The 22,380-nt window shown below is 49.3% G+C and overlaps 1 protein-coding gene across 5 annotated transcripts in view; it reads right to left on the bottom strand.

The window, feature by feature from the left end:
- The window catches only part of KANSL1 (KAT8 regulatory NSL complex subunit 1), a 1,694,895-nt gene that overhangs the window by 699,329 nt on the left and 973,186 nt on the right, over positions 1 to 22,380 (bottom strand). For all 5 annotated transcript variants that reach the window (XM_085650272.1, XM_085650270.1, XM_085650273.1 and 2 more), the window contains 2 exons: positions 14,620 to 14,717; positions 13,511 to 13,706 (listed from right to left, as the gene is read on the bottom strand). In XM_085650272.1, coding sequence (XP_085506398.1) covers positions 13,511 to 13,706; positions 14,620 to 14,717 — 294 coding nt within the window. The remainder of the gene's footprint in view (positions 1 to 13,510; positions 13,707 to 14,619; positions 14,718 to 22,380) is intronic.

Genomic DNA, 22,380 nt, shown 5'->3' with positions numbered 1-22,380 from the left:
GCTGTCAGTATTATTTGTGGAACAGGATCTTGGAACGGTCGGCCCTTGCAAAGGTTTTGTGGATTCCACCAATGCAGAGAGTTGTATGCCCGACCGCTCACCAACACTAGGTCTTTTAATTGCCCGTGAGCCTGATTCCATTGACGTGCTAAGCACTCCTGAAGCGGGCGCATATGTAGTTTCGCGTGTGGGACTATGAAAATGCAGGAGGCCATCATGCCTATCAACTGCATGAACACTCGCGCAGGAAGGGAGTGTTGGGGTTTGAACTTGGAAATCAGCATTTGCATGCTGTTGATCCTCACTAAATTTGGCTGAGCTGTGGCTGCCAGAGTGTCTATGGTCGCACCTAGGTACTGTTGTACGTGTGCGGGTTGGAGATGTGATTTTGGGTAATTTAGTGAGAATCCCAGTCTGTGAAGAAGGTGAATGGTGCGGGACATGTGGCTGGCACATTGCTGGGCTGACTTTGCCTGAACAAGCCAGTCGTCCAGGTAAGGGTAGACGTGAATGTGTTGCCTTCGTAGATGTGCAGCCACGGTAGCTAGGCACTTTGTGAAAACTCTCGGTGCTGTTGTCACTCCGAAGGGGAGGACTTTGAATTGATAGTGCTGCCCCTGAATGGTGAACCGGAGATATTTTCTGTGTGACGGGTGTATGGGTATGTGGAAATACGCATCTTTGAGGTCTAGCGTAGCTAGGAAGTCTCCCTGTTTGAGCAGCGGGAGGACTTGTTGTAGGGTGAGCAGGTGGAAATGCTCTGAGAGAATGTAGCGGTTGAGGGGTCTCAGGTCTAGTATAGGTCTGAGTGACCCGTCCTTTTTTGGTATTAAGAAGTACAGGGAGTACACCCCCGTACCTTGCTCGTGGACGGGTACGACTTCTATTGCGCCTTTTTTCAGCATACTTAGCACTTCCTGTTGTAATAGCGCTAAGTGCTCTGAGGACATAGGACGGTGTTTTGGCGGTATTGTGAGTGGAGTGGAGGTTAATTCTAGGCAGTAACCGTGTTTGATAATATCTTTGACCCACCTGTCCGTGGTGATGGAGTTCCACGTGGACAGGAACCTTTGTAGCCTCCCCCCGACAGGTGTTATGTGGTCGGGAGGAAGGGAGAGGGCGTCACTGTTTGTTCTTGGGGGAGGACCTGGTATTGCCGTATCCGTGTCCTCTGCCCTTTGTGCTGGAGCCACGATATCCACCCCTGGTGTTTTTATCGTAGGTACTTTGTGTGTTGCCCTTGTTGTAGGTCTGCTGTGACCCCTGTCCTCTACCTGCTCCTCTATTTCCGGGGCGACGAAAGGAGCCACTCCGAAAGGTCTGCGTTTGGAGAGCCCCCATGGACTTTGCAGTGTCCGGGTCCTTTTTTATTTTTTCTAGGGTGGTGTCAACCTGTGGTCCGAATAAGTAGTCGGGGTTGACCGGTTGATTGAGAAAGTTATTTTGAACCTCAGGTTTGAATCCGGAGATTCGTAACCAGGCGTGTCGTCGTAACATGACGCTGGTGTTTATTGCTCTGGCAGCTGTATCTGCGGCATCCAGTGCACACTTAATGGATGCGTTTGTGAGGAGTTGTCCCTCCCTGATGAGGATCTCTGCTCCCTCTTTGTATTGGTCAGGGAGATGTTGGAGTAGGGTTTCTAATGTGTCATAGTGTGCGCGATCGTAGCGAGCTAGGAGCGCCTGGGTATTGGCAATACGCCATATGTTAGCTGCATGGGCTGCAACCCGTTTGCCGGAGGTCTCTAGCACCTTGGACTCTTTGTCTGGGGGAGGAGCATCCCCAGTTGTCTGCGAGTGCGCCCGTTTGCGAGCATTAGCGACTACGATGGAGTCCAGAGGCAACTGGCCTCTAATGTACGTAGGGTCCCCTGGCGCCGACCTATATTTCTTGTCGATCCTGGGGTTTATTACTCTTGCCGTGGTGGGTTCTTTGAAAATGTCCTTTGCTGGTTTGAGGACACCTTTCAACATGGGTAGAGTTTTGATATTCCTTTCTGAGGATGCGAAAGTATCCATTAGAAAATCGTCCTCGATTGTGTCAGAGTGGAGTTGCACACCATGATTGGCCGCAGCACGTTCAATTAGGGCGTTGAATGCGGCAGTGTCCTCTGTGGGAGACGTTTTTGCGCCATATAGCTGCGTGTCCTGTGTATCCATAGGTGCACCCGTGTCCACAGGGTCATCCCAAGCCTGGTCAGGGTCCTGTTGGCCTTCAGGGTCCATCTCTCTGGGGTAGGGGACGTTGTCACCCATATAGTCCTCCAAAACGTCGGTTTCGGAGTGTGTCGGAGAGAAGGACTGTGGATCTGGGTAAGAGGTATGGAGACGTTCGTAAAGAACTGGTTCCGAATCCGCTGGCAGCTTTTTCTTTAGCGGGATCCGGTAGGAGTCCAAAGCGTGTTCGGAAGATATACTCCGCTTGTGGAGCATAATTCTGCCGGTGTCGGCATCGATGGTGTGGGACGGTGACGTCTCCGTAGGAGAGCGTTCGGCAGGTGTGATCCTAGTTTGGGTGACACGTGTTCTTATTTCAAACATTTTGGGCGCCGTGGATGGCGGCAGGCCAAAAGTGATATGGGGTGGTGCTGGAGAAGCTTTCTGAGCTTTTTTAGGCTCGGAGCCTGACGTGTCCTGGAGGGCAGCCTTTTCTTTGATGCGTTGCAAGGACGCTGCAAATTGTCGCACCTGGAACGCCGACGGTTCTTTGGTGCCGAGCGGTTCTGTAGAGGCAGGCGTGGACTTCTTCGGGGCCACGGGGTCATCGAGTCGAGGAGAGGTAGTAGCCGTCGACGATTGGGCCTTAGGTGCTGCTTTCGAAGCGGTGTGCGACGCAGCGGCCATTTTGACCTTCGTGGCTGGAGCCGATGGTTTCGGTGCCGGGTGCCGAGGCGGTTTGGCGGTACCGATGGCCTTTTTCCGTGTGTCGGCGCCGACGTCGGCTGCTGCGAGTTCGGCACCGAAGTCTCGTTTGGTGCGGTCGGTGCCGACGGGTTTGGCTGCCGTCGAAGGTGTAGTGGGCTTCGATCCGACCAGTGTCACTTTCAGTTTCGGTTTCTGTGGAACCGACACGACTTTTGGTTTCGGTTTCGAGGAAGGGAAACCAGTCGTTTTGGGTACTAATGGCTGTCGCTGAATGTCCGAGGCCGGGCCCGAGGGCGGGGCCGAAGAACTGCGGGATAGGTCTTGGGTAAGGCCCGAAGGCGATCCCTCGACCGGAGCCATAGACTGACGCACTGGGATATCCTCAGTCTGTACGGGTAGGCCTTGCTCATCACCGGAGCTACTTTCTTCGGCCCATAAGGCCTCATTGTAGTCTCCTACCTCGGTGTTGGCTTCATCTCTGCGAAAGAGTTGTTCTTCGATGTCTTCCGATCCGGAATCGTGTTCGGAAGCGGGGCTGGAGGGTAGGTTCTCCACGTCTTCCACATCTTCGTCCTCGGCGCTGAAGATGTTGGTTGGGGCCGGTGCCGCTTGCTGCGCTTCAAGTCTCGCTGCTCGTCGATTCCGGAGAGTCTTTTTGGATCGGAATCGGGCACAGGCCATACATGTGGATTCGTCGTGATCCGGTGAGAGGCATTTGTTGCACACCGGGTGGACGTCGACATGGGGATATTTCGCATTGCAAACAGGACACCGCTTGAATGGTGTCCTCGATTCCATCGTCGATGTGGGGTCAATGGTCGGATAAGATGCGAAAAAGTTGGTTTTGTTAAGTCAGTAAACTAACAAGTAACTGTCGATACCGTTCGGGAACAGTACCGACGCGAACTTAAGGCCTTTTGGCCTGAAAAAAAAAAAGTTTTCCCTAACTTGAGTCAAGATAAGCACATCCGAACCCAATGGCGGAAAAAAACAATCTGAGAATGGAGAGGATGCCCATGCGCACTGTGGTCCAGGGGAGGAGTCACCTATCTCAGGATACTTCGAAGACTCTTCCAGGACAACAACGTGCAAACATCCGGACCCAACACTAGGCGGCGATCTATGCACAGATATGAATTCAGCAGCCCACTTGCCTCGAACATACAGAGAGGCGATAGAGAGCTTGCCACACCCCAGACTCTCGACTGGATGCTGGAGATTACAAGCATTGGCATAGCCGGGCGGCTGCAAAACGGAGTCTCAGAAGACTCGTGGCTGGACTCGAGAGCGCAACTGTCGGGACGGAGTTGGCTTCACCGCCGAATGGCATCCGGAGATAGTGGAGGCCCCGAAGTCGGCTGACAAAGGGTAGTGACGTACCAGAAAGCTTGGGCTCACAGATCTGGTGCCGCTCCCGTCTGAGATTCGACGAGGCGGAAGAGAAAGGTGAGTGCTCGTGTGTAACCGGACACGCGGAATGCAGCCGGCACGCACCACTGCTCACTCCTGGACTCACTATTTGTTAACAAGCTGCTAATGTAAACAAGCGCGGCCCGTCACAGGAGGGACAGAAGATGTGCACGCAGGGACTGCCTTTACTGGCGCTGAAAGAAAAAGTCCCCAGTGTATTGTGCCGCCAGTAAAGCATCCAATCCCCGTGTATACATCTTTTGTCTTGTTTGTCTCCCGGCGTGCACGCTGGAATCGTATAGATTCCAAAAGGCCTCTGCATGGCAGAGCAGCGCATGCGCTGCTTTCGCCAGGCTGAGACCTAAAAATTAGAGAGCCCAAAAGTTGTGCCCACCTCTGCCAACCCCACACCTCAGGTGGAGGAGGCGAGGTGAAGCCCACTCTTCATCTGCAAGATGGCGTCCACTCCCCCATCAGGATAAGGGATTGTGCTCACTCCCCCACGTGGGATGAGCACACCAAGGGTGTAGCCACCCCAAGGTCAGTAGCATATTGGCTGCTGACCATGAGACCCCTAAAACGCCCCCTAAATACAGTATTTAGGGGGCAGTCCTGAACCAAGCAGACAGATTCCTGCAACCTACGAAGAAGGATGAAAGAAGACGCCCAGCAGAAGAGGCTGCAGAGATGAAATGACTTGGTCTCAGCCCTACCGGCCCGTCTGGTGTTTACAGAGATCCTGCACCAAAAGTCCCCTTGCCCTGCAGCCAGCGACCTCCAGAACCTTGGGAGGACTGACTGCCTGCTTTCAACAAAGACCAGACCTCCGGTTAACAGTAGCTCTGTTAAAAAGAAAGACTTCGAGCCTGCTGAGGAAAAGGAAACCCGATGCATGGAACCACCACTGCACCCATCGCCTACGGGCAGAGTTAGAGTGGCCCACCAATCCCAGCGAGGTCCCCCAGCACTCCAGAGTCTGAGTTCACCGTAGGTAGACCCCTCCAGGACTTCCAGATGCCGCCTGCAGCCTCTGCACGGAGTCCGTCCAATCCCCCAACCCACCCCCCTCCCAACCGCGAGTGACCCGGTAAGGTGAAATCAAACCTCAAAAGACACCCCTGCATGCGTGGGAGGGGGTCAGATCGCAGTAATATTCGACAATGGCTGACAACCGACATAACAAATACATGACCTGAAATATTAGGGGCATGCACACTGTCAAAACGCCATAAAGTCCTCTCATATATCAAACGGCGAGGAGCCCAGATACCTCTTTTACAAGAAACTCACCTAACAAAAGGAAGGGCAGGCATTGCACAGGAGATGGAGAGGGCAGCTCTACTACACTACCTACTCGGCTTATGCACGGGGAGCGTTGGAGTGGGTTCAGGCGGGGGTCCCGTTCCAGTTACTCCATTCAGTGGTCGACCAAGGGAAGGCTGGAGGGGCGAGACATTACCATGATCAGGGTGTACGCCCCTAACGTAGATCAGCCTGCATTCATTGCAGCACTAAGCCACAAACTAGCACAATACCTAGCAGGCACTGTGATATGGAGGGGGGGGGGGGGCAGCGCACGCTTCCCACACGTTCAGTACTTGGAGACAGAGCTGGGGGTTGTTGGACGCATGGCGGACCCTAAACCCGCAAACTAAAGACTACTCATATTTCTCGGCGGTCCACGAGGTGCACGTGCGACTAGATGCCCTACTGTGCTCAGTCGATGCTCAGCAGCAGGTCACATCAGCAGAATATTTGGCCCGCACCATTTCGGATCATAATCCGCTGATTATGTCCCTGAACTGGGCGCACCCGCCAGCGGCGATCCCTACGTGGCGCCTTCGCCCAGACACACTGGAAGATCGGGTCTTTAGAGAGGAGGTCAGAGCTGAGATAGCAGATTATTTCTGACTTAATACTGGGACAGCGGCATCCCTCACTACAGAATGGGACGCTTTTAATGTGGTTTTCAGGTGCCAGTGAATTACGCGTGCCACGGGAGTCAGGAGGGTCATTATGAGCGAAGTGGAAGGGGCAGAGTCAGCTCTCTGGAAAATGGAATGCAAGAGGCTGGGACATCCGGAGCTCCAAAGGGCGCTCCTGGATGCCAAAGAGGAAGTAGTGAGGCAAACGGAGAGACTTAGGAGCTTTGACTACAAAAAATATTTAGAACGCACGCATGCTGAACGAGAAATCTGGATCGCTCCCGGCATGGCTGACGAATCCTGTGAGCCGGGGTCCGCCACTAGTGGATAAATAAGATGAGCGGGGGATCAGGCACTTTGCCCAGGGTAAGATCAACAAGGTTTTTGCACGCTATTACACCTCACTTTATACCAAAACGTGTGCATGTGAGGTTGACAGCCATGGGGGGACTAGCTGAGTGATCTGCCGTGACACGCCTGGCCCCCGAAATTGCGGAACGGTTAGGGGCAGATATCACGCAGCGGGAGATTCGGGTGGCCATCAAAGGAATGGCGCGTAATAAAACGCCGGGCACAGACGTCCTGCCAGCTGAATTTTTCGCAACATATGTGGAGGAATTGGCACCCCACCTGGCTGTGCTGTACCAGAAGGCCCGAGAACTGGGGCAGTTAACTGACAGCACCAGGGAGGCCCTTATTATACCCATACCTAAACCAGGGAAGGAACCCCATGACTACACGGCCTACAGACCGTTGCCCATTTTGAATATGGACTATAAAATCTTGAGTAAGATCCACGCGACACGTTTACTGCCACATATGCCTCATCTTGTCCATCCAGATCAGGCGGGATTTATTCCGGGGCGGAACACTGCCACAAACATCAGACGCCTTTTAGCGGTAATAGACTCAGACTGATACAATAAGCAGGAAGCAGCAGTGCTCGCAGTAGACAGAGAAGGCATTTGACAGCCTTGAGTGGCAATACTTGTATGCAGTCTTGGCCGGGATGGGCCTGGGAGAGGGATTCCTGAAATGGGTGCAGCTCCTGTACGCAGCCCCTACAGCACGGGTGCGCACTGGCAGAGTCATCTCACCTAGACTAGGGGTGGAAAGGGGGACACGAGGGATGCCCCCTCTCTCCCCTCCTGTTTGCTCTGGCCATGGAGCAGCTGGCGTGTAGAGCCAGGAGCGGCCAGGATTACAGGGGACTAGAGATATCAACGGGCTGACATCCGATAGCATTGTATGCGGATGATCTTCTGACCTTTTTGCGTGACACTGCGGGTGAACTTCAGGGGGCGCAAGCTATGCTGGCCAGATTCGGCACTGTGTCTGGCCTCCGGGTTAACTGGCAAAAATCCAGTTTGTTTCCATTAACCCTGGATGCCCCTCCTCCGCTTACCTTGGAACGTCTCCGGTGGGAGCCGAGGTGCCTGCCATACCTGGGTGTTAAAATTTACCATGACGCATCGGACCTCTTTGAAGGTAATGTAGGCAAAGCAGTGAAGGCGGCCAAAGCGGCACTGGATTTCTGGGGCACACTACCGCTTTCTGTAGCTGGTAGAGCAGCGGTGCTGAAAATGATAACATTGCCACGCCTCATATTTTTTCGGGACACTGCCAGTGTGGATCCCACGAGCAATGTTTAAAGACTTGGATTCGATGGTCACTTCCTTTATATGGGGTACAGGCAGGCGGAGAGTAGCACTGTCACTGCGACGCCCTACAGCAGAGGGTGGGCTAGCAGTACCTGACTTTGAGAGCTATTATCTAGCTGCGCAGCTATACTGGCTGATCCAATGGCTAGCGGCAGATCGCAATCCCGACAGAGAACACTGCCCGGATGCACCGGACACTGCCAACCTAGCAAAAATCCTTTTACGAGTCCGTTGCACTGCACCAGCAGACGCACTTGCTACCAAGGTGGTGCTGCGCTGTTGGACCAGATACCTGAGGAAAGGGGCGCTGTGACTCCCTAATCCCCCATCATACCACTGACAATGTTGCGGTATCTTCCACAGGGAGAGCACTGGGCAGGACTAGAGGACTGGGTAGAAGCGGGGCTGAGGGAAATGGGAGTCCTTTACAGTGACTCCGCACTATTACCCTTCGAAGACCTGCAGGCTACATATGACATCCCTGGTGGTCACTTCCTGAAGCATACGGCCTTGACTTGGAGAATTCGGACGCATTTGAGCAGCGGGGGCACGGAGCCGCGAGCGCTGGCGGGGTGCAGATATGTGGCGCTCTCAGCAGGAAGACTTAAAACGGTGTCCTGCCTATACAAGGCCATTCAGACAGATGCACAGAGGCCGCTAGAACGACTGAAGCTACAATGGGAAGACGACCTTGGTAAGGACATACCAGAGAGGGACTGGGGAAAAAGTCTAGAACGCTTACCAAAGGCGTCCAGGAACGCACATTTTAAATTAATTATCTATTATGTACTACATAGAGCATATCTAACACGAGCCCGCATTAGGAGGTACTTCGGAGTGGAAACAGCGGCCTGTCCGAAGATGTGGGGAAGGGGAAGCTCACATACTCCACATGTTCTGGGACTGCCCCCTACAGCAGACCTTCTGGGGAGACATACGGCAGATAGTGGGCGACCTGATAGATAAAGAGCTGCTGCAGACACCAGAACACTTCCTGTTAGGATGGTTTCCGCACACAGCCAGGAAAAAAGTGACGTAGAAATTTCAGGAATAAACAAAGAAGGGGGTATCCTTAAATGAGAGAAGGTAAAAACCTTCTATCTGTTAGAGAGTTCACAGAGAAGTAAAAAGAGAAATGATTTCTTTTTTATGAAACCCCCTCACTCACCAACCTAGTTGGTGACGTGCTTCATCATCAGGGTCCACCCGGGCAGCCGAATACCACCCGGGTGTGCTTCAACGCCTGATTACAGCGTAGCAGGTTTGTTATTACGTCAGTACGTGTAAGTGACGTGTGTGAGTGAGTTAAATAAAGTTAAAAGTAATCCTACTGTACTCCCTAATGAATTTAATATGGAGCAGCAGGATCACAGTTAAAAAAGTGGTGAGGTGTAATACTAATGTAGGTTTGATTTGACCTAAAGTATTATCCGAAAATTTATGGTCTACATGTTTCAACCTTTGAGTGTAGTCACAGGTTTTCGTCAGGACTTAGACACACCGGGCGGTTTACACACACTAAGGTGCATCCAACCCTGGAGCGTCTGTGTGCCACCTACATATACTTGCGGAGGCGGTAAAAGGGTTCAGGGAGTCCTCTGCGTACAGATGAACCTGAAAAAAGAACATACAGTACCGGGCAGTCAGAAAATAATCTATTTAAAATTAGAGTGAACAGTGCCCATTTCCGTGTGAACTCTCATTTTTGCGCATATAATCACCACATTCTGAGTTATACGCCCCGGTAATTGCCAGTGATTATTGGAACCGAACATCCGTTCCATATTATGCGAAATTAGCATCAACCCACTAAATCGTTGTGGAAGTCGTGGGTGTCTTACGGCTACACAGCAATGGTGAGCATACTTGATGTGTAATTCTACAGAGCGGCCAGACGCACGTGAAAACGACTATTTGTGACATGCGTGCGCTAAGGAAATTATTTAAAAACAGAACACGGTGAAAATGAGGAAGAGACTCAAAACTCACTCGCGATTCCTAATCGAATCGTATCATGGGCTCATAAGGGAGGCAGACGGTGCTGCGTTACTGTTGGACAAAAAACACAAAACACGGGCGGCACTGGTCAGAACACTCAACTCTAAGTGCCTCACGTGTGTATGGCCACCAGCTCTTCCCGCCACACTCTTACCTCAGCTCACCGACTACCTGACACAAACCTGCGGTACTTCCCCCCAGGTGCCCGGATGTTACTGAATGGGCTGCAAAGCTTCAACTAAATACTCCTCACTGCCTGGCTAAACGTCACGTGACTAGTGGGCGTGGCCTGGAGTGAGGAGACAATTCCTAAAGGGACAGGTCGGTTTTACCGGTGAATGGCTAGTCAAAGGTGAGACGATAAAAAGGAGTCCAGAGTGATTGTTAAAAAATATATTTTTTTTTTTTTACATGGAATAGGACATTCCACACGTAGGAGGAATGCTCCAAATAGGAAAATAGTAGTTCAACTAAAATTACATGGCACATTGAGGTTACTTGTTCTGCACAGAGTTCCAGGGTATGCAATCGTTCATACCATGTTTGTGGGTGGACAATCTGTGTATCCAGCGTTGTTCTTTCTCATACAGATATTTCTGTGTATTGGTACCAGTCACAGTTTCAATTATCGTCCAACGCATGTCGTTAGGTGTATGATGGCGTTGAAGAAAGTGTTCTGTTAGAGGTGTAGTTTGTTTTTTGCATCTAATAGTGCTCCTGTGCTCACAGATTCTCTGCTTCACTTTCCTTGTTGTCATCCCTATGTAACGAAGTTTACACGGGCAGGTAATTAAATATACTGCATTGGTGGTGTTACAGTTTGTGTGTTTTCTTTGTGACCATTCTCTGCCAGGTTCTAGGGATAGTGTTTGTGGCTGTGGTGAGGTGGCACACGCTACAGTCACCGCATGGAAAATGACCTGTAATGTTCGGTAGTCCCCATGAATTAAGGACAGTACATCTTGTTGGTATTTCTGGTTGTTTTGGTCTGGTGTGTACCAATGCATCCTTAATACTCCTTGCTCTCTTAAAAGAGAACAAGGGTTTATCCCATTTTAGATTGCCTGTATTCAAGATGTTCCAGTGTTTGTTAATTGTCCTTGTGACCTGGTTAGAGATAGTACTGTATGTGGTGACGCACGTAAGAGGCGTGTCCGTCACTTGTTTCAGATTGGGTTCCAACAGTGCCTCACGGTTCTGATTGGCAGCCCGTTTTTGCAAGTTGCTAATATCTTTTCGGGATATCCTCTGTCTTTTCACGTGCGTCTGGCCGCTCTGTAGAATTACACATCAAGTATGCTCATCATTGCTGTGTAGCCGTAAGACACCCACGACTTCCACAACGATTTAGTGGGTTGATGCTAATTTCGCATAATATGGAACGGATGTTCGGTTCCAATAATCACTGGCAATTACCGGGTCGTATAACTCAGAATGTGGGGATTATATGCACAAAAATGAGTTCACACGGAAATGGGTACTGTCCACTCTAATTTTAAATAGATTATTTTCTGACTGCCTGGTACTGTATGTTCTTTTTTCAGGTTCATCTGTACGCAGAGGACTCCCTGAACCCTTTTACCACCTCCGCAAGTATATGTAGGTGGCACACAGACGCTCCAGGGTTGGATGCACCTTAGTGTGTGTAGACTGCCCGGTGTGTCGATAGGTCCTGACGAAAACCTGTGACTACACTCAAAAGTTGAAACATGTAGACCATCAATTTTTGGATAATACTTTAGGTCAAATCAAACCTACATTAGTAATACACCTCACCACTTTTTTAACAGTGATCCTGCTGCTCCATATTAAATTTATTAGGGAGTACAGTAGGATTACTTTTAACTTTATTTCACTCACTCACACACGTCACTTACACGTACTGACATAATAACAAACCTGCTCCGCTGTAATCAGGCGTTGAAGCACACCCGGGTGGTATTCGGCTGCCCGGGTGGACCCTGATGAAGCACGTCACCAACTAGGTTGGTGAGTGAGGGGTTTCATAAAAAAGAAATAATTTCTCTTTTTACTTCTCTGTGAACTCTCTAACAGATAGATGAACTAATAGCATCTGGACGGGAGGACGCTGAAGAGCTGGGCTCCCCTAGGGCAGACGACGCGGCCCTAGGCAATGGACTGGGAGGACACCAAACTTAACACATCCGAACTAGGCCAATACCACACACGGCCGATGGGCTCCACATGTACACCGCCCTCATATTTTGTTTGTTCAATTGCAACCCAGGGAGGAGGGGGGGGGGGGGGGGGGGGGGAGGAGGGGGGGGAGGGGGGGGGACTTTTTTATTGAGAAGACTAAATGTACTAATTCATTACTATCAACAGCTCACTTGTCAAGTACGTAATGGACTTATGCAACATCAAGAAATGTCTGATACTAAGAATTAAATGCCAGTAAAATATGGTAAAAAGAAAAGAAAAAAAAAAAGACACCCCTGCATCCAGCTGCCCTGCGCCTTGGAGGAAAGAACCTGAGGTGCACCTACGTCCCTGAGCCCTCCAACTTACCTACCCAGCAGTTGGTTCACCTCCCGGAAGTCTTCCTGGACCAAGCCAGCAGCTCAAAACCAAAAACCCAGATTCCCTATTGAAAGCAACAGGGCACCCAACACCAAAACAGCACCATGCCGCTCCTGCAGGTGCACCTTATGTGCTAAAACGGACACCCCTTTGCCCTGAGCTAAACCCAATGAGCTTTGCTCCCACAACCCAGTGGCCTGCTTGTAAGCGGCCACCAACCGGAGGCCCCCATTGGATGACTTTGGGCCTCAGCACTCTGCACCCAGCCACCCTAGTTCCGCTGAGTGTGTAACAAGTGCATCCTTCACCCTGGGGGAACCCTTGTTCTTACTCCAGAACCTCAACCCAAAAGACCCAGTACTTACCTGATAACCGATAATTTCATTTCTCTCCATAGGAATCCAATGACTCTTTTTCTCTAAAAAAAAAAATTCTAAGTGCGGAGTTGATTTGTATGGAAACCTGTAAAATTACAATTGTGCAAAACTGATTTTACTTTCCTTTTCTCTAGGAAATGTCCCAGTGTAATAGCTAGGCATATCACACGGAGTAGAAAAACAAATCTAAAAACGAATCTAAAAAGTAACTAAAAACGAATCTGAAAAGTAACTAAAAAGTAATCTGTACAGTATTTCAATACCTTGACTTACCTGTATTTCACACAACTGCATTTGAACTTGCATTCACTTGTAAACACTGCATAAAATTTTGCAAAGCATTTATTTCACTTAGCTGTGCAAAGCTTTGCTTGTTCTAGAAATAAAATAACTTAATATTTGTATACAAATTAAAATGCCCATTATTCCATTCTTATGGACAGCTCCTTATTGCCAACCATAAATATGCAAAGCAATTGGGGTGAGGTTATCTAAGTTTATTTTCTACTGAAGATAGCATTCATGACAATCATTGGTGTAGGTCAAACATATGCAAGTTCTATGGTTAAGTACACTCCTTGTTTGTTGGGGTCTGGAAAATCTAACAAATGCAGTGCTAAAACATTAAAAATGCTGAAATAAGCTTTCTAACATATGGAATTTGAAACTGCTGTAAGCTTTCGATTACACTGGAAAGTTGAGCGCAAAGTACCTCTTGAGAGAAAACACTCACCTTTTTAGAGACTGCTACGACACTGCTTGGTCGCACTAGCCGCCTTTTCTTGCAGCGGAGAACAGGACGAGTACGAGCTGCCACACAACTGCCATCAGGAGGAGACTGGACTAGGTTTAACCGCTGTTTTTTGTGAGCAAACTCATCGGCTTCACAGCTGTCCCCTGCAGTCCTCGATGCTAGCCCAGACTGAAGACTAGAAAGGAGAAGGAAAATAAAAATGAATGCAGAGAATTTAGTATTTTTGCTACAAATTTAGTCAGGCCTGAACATCTTAACTTCAAAACGGAGGTAGAAGTGGGTTATGTAAGGCAATCCAATATTTAGGGCCAGTTACTACAACCTATCTAGATGAACAATAAGTTCAGGTCTCCTTCACATGGGGGACTTCAAAGTTCATATAAATGGCAGAGCTTGAGCCAAAATCCAGATTTCACAAGACTTCACCTGCTTCATGTAGAAAAGAGCAGGATATACACAATTACCTTGGCCACAATGCCAAAGAACAATTAGCAAATATTGTTTTTCCATTGTGCATGTTATAACTGCTCCTTTTCTACTACAACATTAAATGTGGGGAATTACCACCTTACCTCATCTATACAAGTTGAAATCTGGTTCATGGGCCACCCTCCCCAAATAAAAATTATGGATTTCATTTTCTCTATAATGCTTTGAATATGGGAGTCCTTGGGAAAGATCAGTTTTTGACATGAAGGCAGTATAACATTTTATCTTTGTCTTATTGGAGTTGGTGATGTTTGGCAATTTTAAAAGGACCCTTTCATTGAAAAGCATTTCACAACAGAAAAAGCTGTGTAGGAGAATCTCTGCCCTCAAAGCTTTTATCTTCACACAGTTATAATCTGATAGTATACTATTCTTTGAGGATTGGTTGTCAGTGGTAGATATATTTTGCAGACTTCTATCGATGTACAGGAAACGCCACAGCATCCATGTAACCTGTGGATAAAATGACTGCTTCAAACCAGCACTCGTTCCCCAAGTAATAACCACATGCTGAACATGACAAGCAAGTGACCTCTTTGGAAGAGTGTTTCTTGCTTTCGAGTTTTAAACACATTGCAAGCTCTTAGATCACAACTTACGCATTGATTACACCATTCACCGGTCTTGGTGCACCGCAGGGTTTGGAGGAGGCAGACTCGGATTTGGGACAGGCAGCTAAACTGGAATTGGTAGCAACCTGCACAGAAAAAACATTAACAAAAAGACAACATGTAAAGTGCTTCTGCTTTATCATTATTTCTACAAAACAATAGAAGCAATAGTGTGTGCATGAGGGCTCAAGTATTCAAAGATGTCAGATACAATGAGCCACTGACCGAGGCATCAAGAAGTAGAGGCTCCCATCTCTGGAGATTAGTTTAAGACACCACAAATTTGTTTGTGTTGGGTGACAGATGACTGCACTCAATAGTCATTTTCTGCTACTTTGGATCACCAATTGGAATACATTTTTTAGAACATTTCAGTAGACCATACCAAAAAAATATGAATGTATGAAGAATTCATGTTAATAAAAGCGCGCCAATTTTGGAAACACATTTTCGTATTAGTCTCTTTTCCTAACACTAGCTACTTTTATTTTGAAATGACACCTATATTAGGTTGGTTAAATGACGAATATAAAATGTTTTGATATGCTGAATGGATATAAAATGCACATTCAAATTAACTAATTATGGTCCATCATAAACAAGATAATAGAAATCCAAATTCTTTAGAAACCTACTTTTACATTTCATAATCAGAAAACAGAATAAGCCTTTTGTAGAAATAGGGGTGTGTTGGATGCATGAATTGCAATGAAAATCAACTTCAATACCACAAAAGGTCCAAGATAATTTTCTTATTGCTTTAACTATTGATGAAAAGCGCCATTTGTAACTCATTTTGCCACAGAGCACATCAAGTGATAGAAAGCAAAAACCAACTAATCTATAAAATGCTTGCTAAGATACCCACTGTGCTTATCCAAGTTTAATGGCAATTGTGCTTTAATAATGTTTAGTAATTGTTCAATGTTTATACCTAGTAAAGCTCATGATCTCACAAAGATTTATGCCACACCAGAGGCGCTGAATGTCTTCGTACTGTTCCTTTAAATACCAATGCAAAATTGTAAGTGCCCCTAGATGTCACAAGCAAATCTTTCACGCCAACGAGGAAAAAATAACTTGCTTGAATTCCTGGTTCTTCATTCCCTCCGAGATCACAAAAACCGAATAGCTCCGTAGAGGTGGGAGGCCTAAACACATTTTGAAAATACAGACGTTTTTAAATTGAAAACAATTAAGAGCTGACCAACTTTGTTTTTTAATCCTACTAATTAGAAAAACCACTCAAAAATGAAAACTGCAACCAATGGGGCGAAAAAAGGCTGGAGACATACCAGACTAAAAGCTGGCCCTTGTCCTCTTAGGGCTGATGTTCTTCCATCATGAGCAGCATATTCTGTAGTACAGCTACTTTCTGGAGGTCAGACAGAGAATCTGTGGAGATCCCTATTCCATACTTGGTCCCGGCTCTAGCCTAGAAGTTTATGAATTTTGAGAGCAAAGGCATGACGAGGAACAATAATTATAATAGAGTATTTTTCCACCATGAGATTCGTTTTTAAATTCATGAACAATTGGAGAACAGCAAGCTTACCCCCACAACGAGGCTTGGGACAATGAACATAGACAACTTTGATAACAGGTGGTGAAAGGGGCCTGTCCAGCAAGATTGTTACCCCTCCCTTCAAAAGAGTCCGTATCAATGTAATAGTGGTTTGCAAAGATATAAAGTGATATAAACTGTTCTAGTAACTGCAAATGCCTGGAATCGGTATACTCCTAGTTAAAGCAAGCATCTGCTTCTCCCCTATTGGATCAAGCCTTGGACGAAACGACTATTGAGGTAGATTACAATCTTTTGCTGACCTGCAATATTGGACAAGACTTTTGCGTGGTTAGGCAGCTATAGGTTCAGATGTGTGTACCATAAGCATTCAGGTGGCCCATAGTAAGGTTGAGACCTTTGCAAGACATCCTGGGGCGAATATCTTGTCTGCATTGAAGCCTCCAGGGCAGACAGACAGGTGAAAACCTAAACAGAAGCACTGGCAGAGCAATCTGAAGTAATGAGAAACATTTTGCACCGAGGATTTTGTGCTGCATAGCTAAATACTTATGAGGTCCCAAAGGCGAGACCTATTGGCTATGCCAATGCTTGTTTTTGGTCTTGGGTCTACAAGAGTTATGTTCAGTTATTCACTCCGAGTTCCAGAAGCCCCACTATTAGCCTATTCCATCTCAATGCAGTTCCGGCAATTTATTGCTCTGAAAAACGGTTGCCTTATGTTTACATGTCATGCCTAACAACTTGCAACTCCACGACAGTGCAGGAGCCTGTGAACGCAGGAAGTAGAAACCCCTCAAAATGTAAACAGTGCACCGCTCCAACAACATGAGCCCTTCCTGCGGGAGTGCTTGTTCAGGTGAGAATGGCCATCTTTGTAAAGAACTCTGGAAGTCACAACCTGATGTGAGGGGGGGCTCAAAATGCGCCATATACGAACCATGCTTTTGAACGCACGTTATAGCAGATGCGGGGTAAGAGGGGAGGGGGGGGGGGGGTTAGTTCTGCCCTTTCCCCAAACCCCTCGGGCTGCTTGCAAAGCCAGAGAAAACGTCTGCGGGGTCAAGCACTCTGTGCACAACCCTACATGCGCAGCAACCTAGCCAGCGTCCTGTCCATCACGCTGGGGTGCAATCCGATCCCTCTCTCTGCACAGATGGTGTTTGGGAAATTGGTGATACCCACGGGCTGCTGCACCAGGTGGGTCGATGAATCGTCTCAGGGGCTATTTATAACACGTGATGGTAACACCTAGATTAAGTTCTTAGGATTTTTTCAGTTATTAGAATAAGACAACAACTATTCCTCCCAAAAATGCAGCCATGTCGCCAACAATTTCAAAACATAAGGATGTTCCATACTTGTGCCCAAGTTTTTAAACGACAATGCCTACGGATGTATTGGCATTGAGTGAGTCTCCAATCATTGTGGCGCATGCCACCAACGCGTAGTCAAAACAGAACGGCTCCAGGAGCCTAGAGATTGTATAATGCATCTTCTGTTACGGTATTCTCCCACTAACAAATCGCAAACGTTTTGAAATTGCGCAACTGCATACCATCTTTTGATGTAATTACAATTTACAGCAGTCCTTCTGCTGGCTTTGTGTCAACGATTGACAATAACGAGACAATCTGCACTTCACACTTAAGAGCAGTAGCGAAAAAATCGATCTTCAATACAAACGTCATGAGCAGTTGTTGCAGAATAAAAATTGTTCAGAACAGCCTTCCAACGCAATTTGTGATGTCCCTTTTATTAATTTGCAGGAACCACGTAGTTGTGTAACCTTAGACCATGGGTACTCTCAAACTTTCTCTCGGGGCCAAATTTACAGTGTGGTGTGTGGCCGAGGGCCGCACCGGTGGGGGTGGGGTCAGAGGGGAGGGGCAGGGCTAATGCAAAAAAATAATTTTGCCCATGAGGTTGAACACAGGTCCCTGCAGCAGATGCCTTCGTCCACTGAGCCACCAGACCCGGCATACACACATCTCTCTCTCTCTCTCCCTCCCCCTCCCTCTCTCCCTCCGTCTCCCTCCGTCTCCCTCCGTCTCCCCCCCGTCTCCCCCCCCCCTCCCTCCCCCCGTCTCCCCCCTCTCCCTCCCTCCGTCTCCCTCTCCCTCCCTCCCTCCGTCCGTCTCCCTCTCCCTCCCTCCGTCTCCCTCTCCCTCCCTCCGTCTCCCTCTCCCTCCCTCCGTCTCCCTCTCTCCGTCTCCCTCTCCCTCCCTCCGTCTCCCTCTCTCCGTCTTCCTCCCTCCGTCTTCCTCTCCCTCCCTGTCTTCCCTCCCTGTCTTCCTCTCCCTCCCTGTCTTCCCTCCCTGTCTTCCTCTCCCTCCCTGTCTTCCTCTCCCTCCCTCCGTCTTCCTCTCCCTCCCTCCGTCTTCCTCTCCCTCCCTCCGTCTTCCTCTCCCTCCCTCCGTCTTCCTCTCCCTCCCTCCGTCTTCCTCTCCCTCCCTCTTCCTCTCCCTCTCTCCGTCTCCCTCCCTCCGTCTCTCAGTCTCCCTCCGTCCGTCTCTCCCCGTCTCCCTCCGTCCGTCTCTCCCCGTCTCCCTCCGTCTCCCTCCCTCCCTCCGTCTCCCTCCCTCCCTCCGTCTCCCTCCCTCCGTCTCCCTCCCTCCGTCTCCCTCCCTCTCCCTCCCTCCCTCCGCCTCCCCCCCTCCCTCTCCCTCCCTCTCCCTCCCTCCGCCTCCCCCCTCCCTCCCTCCGCCTCCCCCCTCCCTCTGCCTCCCCCCCTCCCTCCGCCTCCCTCCGCCTCCCTCCGTCTCCCTTCCTTCCTCCCTCCGTCTCCCTTCCTCCCTCCCTCCGTCTCCCTTCCTCCCTCCCTCCCCCTTCCTCCCTCCCTCCGTCTCCCTTCCTCCCTCCCTCCGTCTCCCTTCCTCCCTCCCTCCGTCTCCCTGCCTCCCTCCCTCCGTCTCCCTGCCTCCCTCCCTCCGTCTCCCTTCCTCCCTCCCTCCGTCTCCGTTCCTCCGTCTCCCTGCCTCCCTCCCTCCGTCTCCCTGCCTCCCTCCCTCCGTCTCCCTTCCTCCCTCCGTCTCCCTTCCTCCCTCCGTCTCCCTTCCTCCCTCCGTCTCCCTCCATCTCTCCCTCTATCTCTCCCTCTATCTCTCCCTCCCTCTCCCTCCCTCCGTCTCCCTCCCTCCGTCTCCCTCCGTCTCCCTCCCTCTCCCTCCCTCCGTCTCCCTCCCTCTCTCTCTCCCTCCCTCTCTCTCCCTCCCTCTCTCTCCCTCCCTCCCTCTCTCTCTCTCTCCCTCCCTCTCCCTCCCTCCCTCTCTCTCCCTCCCTCTGTCACTCTCCGTCTCCGTCTCCCTCTGTCTCTCTCTCCCTCTCCCTCCGTCTCCCTCTCCCTCCACCATCACCCTCTGTCATCTCACCGCCTGTGTGTGTCAGCCCTCAGCCCAGGCCGAGACAGCTTCCCAGCGCACGCACACACAGCCGCACAGAGTACTTCACAGGTCTTTAAAAGACCATTTACATGTTAATAAAGCTTTGTTGTATTTCACCTCTCAGGCCCCTGAATCTCCACTTTGACAATCACTGGAATCTCCCGGCCCCCACAGAGCAGAGTCTGGGCTGCTGCACCGGGCAGTGTTTGCTAACACTATTTAATTATTTTTTTTAAAACACAGGTAGGATGTCTGAAAGGTCCGCGGGTCGCCAAGGAAGGCTTGCCGGGCCGCTGGCGGCCCGCGGGCCGTACTATGAGTAACCGTGCCTTAGACCATTTTGCGAGTAAACTACAACCCCCAGCAGTCCCCTTGATGGTTCTCAAACAAAACTGAGCAGAATTCATCAAATACTAGGCTTCTCGTACTCACAAGGTGCCAAAAGGATCGTATTTTGAATTAAACGCTAATGGTAGATGGTGCTTTAAATGCACATTCTTTGCAAAATATCCTCTTACATTACACTCAGTGACCCGGAAGTTAAAAAAAAAAAAAACTCGATCGGGATTAAATCAGTTCAGAGAAGGCGGTGCTTCACTTGCAACCCGGCAAGCACGGAAGCAATGGCGTGAGACTAATATCTCAGCAAGATGGCAAAGTATGTTTTTCCAGCAATTGCTTTGTGTCTTTTGCAAGATTTACAATGTTTGTTAGCTGCTGCTAACTTAGGGAGTGACGGCCACGCTCACGACGCGATCAGCTGTTACACCGCTTTTCACGAGACAACGCATAGATCGTAAAGTATATTTATTTATAATAAGATTCTTGCAAGGTGTTTGAAGCGCAAGTGAGTTTTTACGATGCAGCTAGACATGGTCACAACTTGGTGTGCGTAACAACCGCGACCTGTCCTTTTGGGAAACACAACAATTAATCAGAATTTTAAAATGGTGGTATTCTTACAAAATCCCCTGCACTAAGTGTTCACATCAAACGAAGACACACTAGGTTTACATTTATCATGATTGCAACTGGCGTAGAAATAAGCATTTTATTCATGTATGGTTCAAGAAGTATATAAACAAGCTCCTACGAGCCGGCTCTCACTGCTAATGTCCGAGAGCCGACTTACCCAGACTCTTGCCCCCACCCCAGGCGATCACACACTGCCGCTCCCTGGACTCCGGTCCGGGCGTTTACCGGGGCAGTGCGGTCTCTTCCGTCCCTTCTGACAGGCAGCAGTTGAACGGGGGAGGAAGTCGGGCTGCTTGGCGACGCCTTGATCTTCCTGGAATTCACCGCAGCTCCTCTCTGGGACGAGCCCCTTGTTGCCGGGCAACACCCGTGCGGGCACCAATCCCAGCACGGCTCTTCCCGGACGTCAGCAATGCAGAGCACAGGGTTCCCGAGGCTCCTGAGCTGGCGGCAGAGATCCCAGGGGCAATTGGAGTGTTGCTTTAGCTCGGGCCGCGGCGGTGATCTTGGGGCAAGTTTAAATGGCGTGACCACAAGCCTGCGGTGGTGATAACACGCAGTGCCCTCACAGTTCCCACACAGTCACAAGCAGAGGCGATCCCCCCCCCCGGCCCGTGGCGGTGATCTCACGAAGAGATGTGTGGGGGGGCGGGAGAGAAGGCTCGGACAGCGGGAGGGGTGGCACGGGAACAAAGTAGTGCTCAGCAAACACACAGTAAAGGGGCCAATAGCCATGGAAGGAGACATGGCCGTCAAAAGGACGGACTAGCAGCCTCTAAACCAATCAGAAAGCAGCAGAAGGCAGCATTTAGAAATGACAAAGCCATAAGCCAATGAAAAAGTTGGCGGGGCTTCCCTCACCTATAGTGTGTACTGCATGCCTCACAAAGCGAGCAACGCATGCGCTGCACTGCTAGTCGAGACCTAAAAACATACGTGTCTTGTGCAAACTGGTATCAGCAACTATGCATATTTTAGCTTTATAGTTCTCTTCCTTTAACAGTTTTGAAATTAAGGGAAAGGTGCGCTGAAGCACAAACGAACAAGTTACATAACTTTGGCAATGCGCTTTCTGGTGGACTTTCTTCAGACTGGACTATCCGCATCTACTTCATTCCATCTCAAAAGTAACAAGAGCTGCATATAAGAACCACCCTTAAGTGATGACATCAGTTTCTTTCTTGACTTTATCCAGGTCATCTGACGTGGAGCCCAACATACAGTGGATACCAGTATGCAGATTCCTAGAGTGGGATTGTTTCAGATTGAAAAAGGAGACTAGTTCACAGAATGGGGAGGCGGGAGGGCGGCAAGGATTCCCCAGTTACAATATCCACCAGACTGAAGGTCAGTAACTTTCTTCTGATGAATAGGGCTCTAAATTAAGATTCCTCATTTTCAGAATAGATACAAAAGCAGTTCCTTCTAAGGTGGTGAGTCTGTGAAAAAGCTCAAATCAGAAAGCAGAACACAACAAGTGAAATGCCCTTCAAAGTGCATCTGGCCTTTGAGGGAGCAGTGCTTTGTGAATGTGTGCACCGATGCCCACATCTTCCTGAAAGCAAAGCCTGATTAGAGGAGAGATGCTAATGTCCAAATTACCACATTCACTAGGGAGACTAGGTCGTTCATGTTAGTCTTCAAAACTTGGTGTGGGAGAGATAGCGGTGGAAGGGTGTACAGGAATCCCGTGCTCCACTCTATCCGGAATAAGTGTGAGAGCCTTCTTGGAAATGCCAGCTCACGTAATTGCTGGCATAGCATGTTCTTTGTTGTGGCGAAAATATCTTAACAGGTTTCTTCCCATTGATGGAAAATATCCTGTGCCACCTTGGAGTGTAACTGCCATTCGTCATCTACAAGGTG

This window comes from Triturus cristatus, chromosome 1_1, assembly GCF_964204655.1.
Source record: "Triturus cristatus chromosome 1_1, aTriCri1.1, whole genome shotgun sequence".
Taxonomy (NCBI): Eukaryota; Metazoa; Chordata; class Amphibia; order Caudata; family Salamandridae; genus Triturus; species Triturus cristatus.
This window is presented reverse-complemented; position numbering and strand designations above follow the sequence as displayed.